At 34.7% G+C, this 7,911-nt stretch overlaps 2 protein-coding genes across 2 annotated transcripts; one reads left to right on the top strand and one right to left on the bottom strand.

The window, feature by feature from the left end:
• Positions 1-191: 191 nt before the first annotated feature.
• LOC142598096 (uncharacterized) lies at positions 192-857 on the top strand. The gene has a single exon (XM_075735058.1). The coding sequence runs from the start codon at positions 192-194 to the stop codon at positions 720-722; it is 531 nt and encodes a 176-aa protein (XP_075591173.1). The 3' UTR covers positions 723-857.
• A 2,291-nt stretch (positions 858-3,148) lies between these two features.
• On the bottom strand, positions 3,149-4,024 carry LOC142598104 (DNA-directed RNA polymerases I and III subunit RPAC1-like). The gene is made up of 2 exons (XM_075735067.1): positions 3,460-4,024; positions 3,149-3,171 (listed from the first exon to the last, which is right to left on the bottom strand). The coding sequence occupies exons 1-2, from the start codon at positions 4,022-4,024 to the stop codon at positions 3,149-3,151; spliced, it is 588 nt and encodes a 195-aa protein (XP_075591182.1).
• Positions 4,025-7,911: the final 3,887 nt, after the last annotated feature.

Below are 7,911 nucleotides of genomic sequence, written 5' to 3'. Positions count from 1 at the left end.
ATTTCCTTCTCCAAAGCAGTAGTTTTTTTGTTTGGGTACTCTTCAATGTCCGATAAATCAGAAGTGAAATCCATCGTTACTATAGAAACATTACGAATTTCTTGTAATTCATTTTAGTTAGAAATTTGATTTAGACAAAACACGTTAATAATTTCTTTATAAACATTATAGAAATTACATTACATTCAGAAATGGCAGAAATTCAGAAGACCAAGGAGGACAATCCCATGCGTAAAATACGCATTGAGAAATTAATATTAAATATTTGCATTGGTGAAACTGGAGACCGTTTGACTAGAGCCTCTCGTGTGCTTCAAGAATTAAGTGGACAGACTCCTGTTGAAAATAAAGCGCACAAGACAATCAGAGCTTTTGGTATCAGAAGAAACGATAAAATTGCCACTTGCGTAACTGTAAGGGGTTCAAAAGCCTTGGAACTTTTAGAAAAAGGTCTCAAGGTAAAGGAATACCAACTAAATAAATCGTGTTTTTCTGAATCTGGTATCTTCGGTTTCGGTATTCAAGAGCACATCGATTTAGGTTACAAATACGATCCAAACATTGGTATTTTCGGTATTGATTTTTCTGTCCACCTCACTCGTCCAGGATACCGTGTTTGCAAACGCCGAGCAAAGAAAACCAAGATAGGCCCATTTAACCGAGTCAATGCCAGCGAGGCTCGAAATTGGTTTGAACAAACCTTTGACGGACAACTTTTCTGAACTGTATAACTTGTTGTCTGTTTTGTATTTCTAAATTATATTTTTTCATGTTTTTCTAATACACATAGCTATTAATATATCTGTTTAAATTAATTTAATTTAAATTTTGCGTTGACTAAGAAGAATATTCAGGTGTGTTTCCGGCCGGCGTCTGATGGATAACAGACAAGCTGCTGGTCAACTAATTAGAGATATTCAAGGGCAATACAAACAATTGGTAGGAAGCGTTGATAAGTTTTTTTTTCTATCTTCTAGTGAAAAATTTGATTATATAACTGCATTGCTTTACCAGTGGGAAAAGATTCACGATAAATTTGTAAATCTTTCCCCTAACGAACAAGTACTTTTAAAAAACGAATATTTTCTTATAGATTCTCACCTGCAGACACTTTTTAATTTCATTGAAGCAAATGCATTATGCATGGCTGATAAAAATGATTACACGTTTAGCTTGCTAAAGGATATAAAATACTTATTAATTTGTTTGAACGCACTCGAAGAAAATTTGAGATAGTGACGTTTTTCGAAAATTAAAAAAATCGCTCACTATCTCATGAACTATGCCAAAGCAAGCGTTCTCAATGAATCAAATATACACATTTTCAGGTTCGTCCAAACAGCATTGACAACAAGTATTCATCATGTCAGCATATGTTTTGTATAGTTTGAAACCTAATGTTTCGTTTGCTGGCGTTTTGTCTATTTTAGTGATAACGTTAATTGGAATAATCGGGTAAGTATCCGGCCGCTGGTTTGATTTTTTTTTTTTTTGGCCGCTTCGATAGATAATTTGTTTTTGACTTTTCGACTTGAATTTATTAAACAACTGAATATTAGCGCCACTGGTAGAATCTGAAAGATCTTCCGGAAAGTTCGAGTTAAGCTTTGTATTATCGACGTTTAGTTGAGAAACGAGTCCTAATACGAGTTTATTCTGTTTCTTCCTTGTCTGATCATAATCAGGGGATTCGAAATTTTCGACGATCTCAGAGTTCTCTGCAGCAGCATTAGCCGTATTAAATTGCTAACAAATATTTGGTTATTTAAACATACCATAAAAAGTTTATCCGTTAAAAATTATACTTAATCTAGGTTTACAATTTTTTTGCATTCTACTCCTTGCTAGAAATTACATGCGATTGTAACGTAAGATTACACATTAATAAATGGTGGCCCTAGAAAGTCTAATAACAACCATCATTCATAAATTATTCTAACGTTCTGTCGATGTATATTTTTATAGATTTTGAACTATTTTACTCACACACCGAAATTCAAATTAACAACTAATATATTTATCCCAATGAGAGTCTTTAGTTATTTGTTATACACGAGCCTCTGCGTCTTTACAACTATAGAAAGCAAGATTTTGGCAATTCTTTACCCGAACAGACTCGATAGTTGCAACAGTGAGAAGAGTTTGTTGTCTGTGTTGTCCATAATGTCTTTACTGTTCAATACAGACAGTATTACAACTGCGGGAATGGACATAATGGACTTTATGCAAGACAAAGACATTTTCGAAAAGCTAAACAAATACACAGACCGCATGCCAATTAACAAAACGTTCATCGACCCAGAATGCACCGATTTAGTAAAACTAATAGACGACTTTAGTAGCGTACTGACCAAAGCACTTTCGCGAAAAAATGAATGGTCAAGTGTTATCGATCAAGTAACGGAACTTATTAACAACAACTTTGTGTTGATCGATGGAGAAAAATTGAAGCTCAATTATGATAAAATGATTCAAAAATATTACTATCAGTCGACCGCTTCTCCGGCTCTTATCATAGTATCAGAATGCGTAGAACCCCGCATCGAATATACAAATGAAGACGAATTAGACATGTATGAATTCATAAATAATCACCTTACAAGATTAGTAGACGATAGAAAGATGGGTTTTGAAGCCTGTCCGACATGCATTAACAACTTGATTTCCAAGCTCGTCAAAACTATTGGAATATCTCGAGAAAAAGATTCAGAAATCAACGAGTTTGTCGACTCTACAATTAAAGACATATCAAATTCACATCAATCAATGTTACAATACATTCTAGATATCAAAAAAGAAAACATGCCTAAATCTCTAGGCGAAGTTGTCAAGAAGATTCTTACTTTAGAAAATCTGAACAAGATGAACTATAACAATAGTATAATTAACAGAATCATGCCTTCGATGATTGCAATTATGGACGAGTACAACAGTGAACTTATTGGGTTAAGCGAGCCAAACATATCGCGGGCGTTCGATGAATATTTCATAGAGCAAAATTGCGACAAAGCTGTTTAGTGGCTCTAACTTGAGGTAAAAAATTAATCGCACCATTCATTTCTATTTGTAAGTTGAAAGTTTAAATAAGCAGACTAGTAACTAAATATTTCTGTATTATGAAAATAAATCATGTATTATGTTAATCTCGTTAACCTTTAAACTTTTGTAACTCTTTTTTAATATTAGTAAACTTATTTAAAAATATTTTTAAAGCTAAACTCAAGATTCTTCTAGGTGGTATAGCCATCGTGCTTTCCACAATGAACTTAAAATGATCTTTTACTTTCAAATGCTCAACTTTGTGAGAAAAGTGCTCGACAGCTAATCGCGGAGTCAACTCGTTGTGAAAATGGTTAGCTTCGCTCGTTTTTTCGTCAAACTCAACGGGTTCTAGTAGCAATTTCAACTCGTCTTCTGACAGGGAATAAAACATGTTTGTTTCAGGGTTTATTTTCAAACGTAATATGGATTTTAATTTATAGTATGCCACGCAAACAGGAGACCATTTAGCGTGAGTGGCTCCAATACCTTTTTCTAGATACATGAACATATCGATTTCTTGTCCAGGGCCGATTTTGGTAATCAATATGTCCTCTGAAACAGGACGTACATTAATATTTTTGAACTTATGTTTTTCCTCATTGTTTCTGGGAATCCATTGTAAGTGTCGGCTGTAAATGGGCATACATTTAATTTCTTGTGGACAAACCACATTTAAACTAAATTGTAGTGAATTATTGCTGTTTAAACCACAGTCAGAATTTCTAAAGTCAAACAAGTCTGGATCGACAGAAAAAGGAATTAAGCAAAGACGGTGGCATAATATTTCATCTTGAATGACTCCGGTATTTTGATACATTTCGCAAGTTTCAATCGCCATAGTAGGCACATTTGATAGCATAATTCGCCTTAGCGCGTTTGCCACAGAAACATCAACGCCAATTAAGTCAAACTCGAGCGTGTCTTCGGTTTCTGCTATCAATTCTATCTTCATTTGATCGATGAGCTCGTCTAAAGGTACCATAGAAGGTGAATAAGACACATTTCTTGGTCCCTCGACGGTGCAATTAATGTAATTGCTCATGCTGCTTTTAAATCATTATTTTTCAACTATTTTTTTGATTATTTTTTTTAACCTAAAAATTTTTTTATTGCGATAATTCTAAAAATAATCAAGTGAAAATTAATATCCTAATCACTTTCCCATTATATATAATCTAAAACAAAGGCATAACTACTTATAGATTAGCTTGAAATATAAAACGATCATTTTAAGTTTTCAACCATGATTTAGCCAAAATGGAGCACAACTACCATGTTGATACAGTAGTACAAAATTCATATGAAGAAGATAACTTTGCTTCTCAAATTGTTACAGCTCTGGAAGCCGATTCAAATGTTTTTGATGCATCAAACACACTTGACAATGATCCCATAAAACAATATTTTGAAAATTCAAATTTTTTGTTGAAGAGAAAAAAAACAGGTTCTGATTGGCTTGTTAGTTCGATGCCTACTGACGAAATGAAAAACAATAAAGATAATGCTTATCACGTTTGTGAAGTTCACACGTTCGCCGAAATCGAAGATTCAGAGGTATTTGTAAAAATTTTGGAAAAAAAAATAGAAAATAGTGAAATAGTCTTAGGTACAATGCTTGGGGTGACAAATCCCGATCAAACTGATCCTGAAGTCTGGGCTGCCATCGGTTACAAAGATGAAGAAAATAATAATTTCATTCCATGTATTTGGTTACCACCTATGGTGAGTGTTTTCTGCGAAATCTTTATTTGTTTGAATGCCTGTTTAAAAATAAATATTTGTGGCGAAAAACAACCTGTAGCATTTATTTATAATAATATAACTGATAACAACTCGGTTCACGTAAAAATTTCGTGTTTTTGCGATGATCCTGTTCGCGTATTCAAAGAGATATTTGATGCACACGTACACTTATCACTTTTTGCAACCAATGGCGCGATAATAGATAGTAACAGGTCTGGTAAATACATTCAAAAAGCGTTGACGAGCGAAAATTGCTGCACACATTTATTCACATGTGACTCGATCACGAGCTTTCCAATTACTAACACGTCAGGCATCATTAAGTGTTTTTCAACGACTGAAACACCAGACTATGTTAAAAAAACAGATAATACGTTTGCAGCGTTCCAAATCGACGTTAACAGTCAATTAAAAATTGGCTGGTCTCTATTTCCCGAAGGTTCAAATATAAATTTTATTAGTATCAAATCATTCACTACGTATTCGTACAATACTTGGCAAAAAACTATTTATACTATTCAAGATAACAAAATTGTAAAAAATAACGAGTCTGCAATGAAGGCAGATTTCTTGATATCCAGTGCGCTGTCCGAGTATACAAAACAATTCACAGACAGCTTCGACACTAAATCAGTCAATAAAAAACTTAAAAAACCAGACGCTTCTTTTTATGATTTACAGCAAAATAACAAAGTTTTGCAAGCTTGTGTCACACCGAGTAGGACATCAGACTCTGTTTCTACTTCTGCGTTTATTGAAAATCTGATTCTAGATCTCACTAAATTTACGGAAGAAGAGAAAGCAGAATCAGACTTGAACAGTAGTGTTAATCAAATGATCAAAAGATCTGGGTTTGAGTTTCACATAATATCAGAATCATTTGAGCATTTCGATGTCAATACAATGTTATTTAATCAAAACAAATTTTACAACAACTTTCAAGAAGAATGTAATGCATTACAAGCAGTAAAAGGCTCACGTATGAGCGAACCAATAAGAAACATTTTTAAGAAAATAGTCAAGAGTCGTATTTTGTCCACTATAATCAAAGATGAAAAAATCCGTTTATATGGTTTGGGTGGTTTCTACGGTTATCCAGATTATTACTCTGAATTACAGCCAAATGAAGGTTATCCGATAACAACGCCGAAAATGAATGATAATCATATCATTCCAATAGCAAGAAGTCCTATAGCGTGCCCATACATGAAGATTACGTTATTACCACACCAGCAAGATGGTGTTCGTTGGATATGTGCGCATGAACGAAGAGATATTGATGAATTACTTTACGAGATTCCTTACACTTTTTCTTTAAGTGGCAAACCAGGGCATTACACTTGTCTTCGCACGTTCAAAGAAGTTTCAAATTCCGACATTAACTTCATTAGAGGAGGTATTTTGGCAGATGAAATGGGGCTCGGAAAATCTGTTCAGTTGTTAGCAGCTATTTTGCTAGATGATCATACCATTAAAAGAATTAAAAAACTTGATGAAGTATTGGAGAACAGTTCACAGAGTTGGGAATTTGACACATTTGGCTTTCCTACAGAACAGATAAATGCTAAATATGTTACTTCCGAGTTTAACGAGAAAGGTGAACGATTAGGTGGAACTTTGATAGTGTGTCCCGTAACTATGATCGGGGAATGGAAACGCATTATTTCTGAAACTACCAACATACATCCAAGTTTCGTGATTGAGTTTCATGGGCCAAATAGGAAAAAGTACAGTAGAGGAGATTTGAGCAACGCACTTATTGTAATAACATCGTATGGCACCGTAGCTGCCAATACCTCTACATACACAAGTTATTTACACAAAATTAACTGGCATAGGCTGATACTAGATGAAGCTCACGAAATTAAAAACGCAATAACGCTAAAAACAAAGTCTATTAAAAGCTTAAAAGCTTTTATTTGTTGGTTTGTGTCCGGAACACCGTTACAAAACAACATAAAGGAATTCATCAATATTTTAAGCTTGATTGGCGCAGAGAATTATGTTACTGCTAACAAAAACAAGTACATTTCTGAAGAGCTTGAGCAGGTTATGTACTTATACTGCTTGCGTTCTTTAATGTTGCGAAGAGAAAAAAATATTTTTGACACCAAATCGTTTGGAACAACGTCTATCATGGCTCAGAGCAACGACAAATACAACGAATCTGAAAGAAATGCTACCCCGATGAACTTATCGGTTTGTCGATCTCCTGACAATTACGAGCTAAGAAATTCTCAAGTTATGTTTAAAACACCAAATACTTTAGCCACGTTACCACCTAAGCACGTTGTGCTTCACAAAGTTACGATGTCCGAAGAAGAAATGCGAATTTACAATTTGTTTAAGAAAACAGCTAAAAGCATCATAAACGATCAGAACTCAAGCGTCTCCTGGATCCAAATAAATTCACTGATGATGTATTTAAGATTATTAACTGCGGGTCAAGAAGTACTCAACACGGACGCCCGAAATTTACTGAACGCAATGATTGCAAATGAATCGATTCATAGCTCAAAACCTGCAGGAATGTCAGATCAAAAGTTTGAATATGCGAAGCAACTTCTGAAACTGAAATTTTTAGATACTCCAGGTGCTGCCGCTGAACATAACAACTACTTGAAAGAAGATTATACTGAGCCGATAAAACCAGATAATACGAAATTCTGTCCAATTTGTTTATCAAACGATCCAGAAATTATCACGCACTGTAGCCATTACTTTCACACCGACTGTCTCAATACGTGGCTTTCTAATTCAGACGTCTGTCCGTGCTGCAGAGAGCCTCTTTCGATGGACACGATGTTTAAAATTTGGGAGCTTCAAGACTTACAAGGTAAAATCAATATCCAGCCTACCCAAAAAACAGTTCCAGTGACTAAATTCCAGTACGTTATCAGCTTAATTATGCAAACAATTAATCAAGGCCATGTAGACCCGGACGACGACGAACCGTTGAAAATTATTGTGTTCAGCAGCTTTGTGCGTGTCCTAAACATAGTTTGCTCATTGCTAACTGAACACCAAATTCCCTACTACCAAATAACGGGAAAAGTCTCAAACACGCAGCGTACCAAAGTCATCAGTGAATTTCAAACAACGCCTAAGTCTAGCGTTATGTTATGT

This window comes from Dermatophagoides farinae, unplaced genomic scaffold, assembly GCF_024713945.1.
Source record: "Dermatophagoides farinae isolate YC_2012a unplaced genomic scaffold, ASM2471394v1 contig7, whole genome shotgun sequence".
NCBI classification, from domain to species: domain Eukaryota; kingdom Metazoa; phylum Arthropoda; class Arachnida; order Sarcoptiformes; family Pyroglyphidae; genus Dermatophagoides; species Dermatophagoides farinae.
This window is presented reverse-complemented; position numbering and strand designations above follow the sequence as displayed.

Coding starts and splice junctions, on each gene's coding strand:
- LOC142598104 (XM_075735067.1), bottom strand. CDS start 4,024: ATGGTACCTTTAGACGAGCTCATCGATCAAATGAAGATAGAATTGATA. Junction 3,172..3,459: donor TAAATTAAAATCCATATTAC/GTTTGAAAATAA, acceptor ATATTAAAAAAG/AGTTACAAAAGTTTAAAGGT.
- LOC142598096 (XM_075735058.1), top strand. CDS start 192: ATGGCAGAAATTCAGAAGACCAAGGAGGACAATCCCATGCGTAAAATA.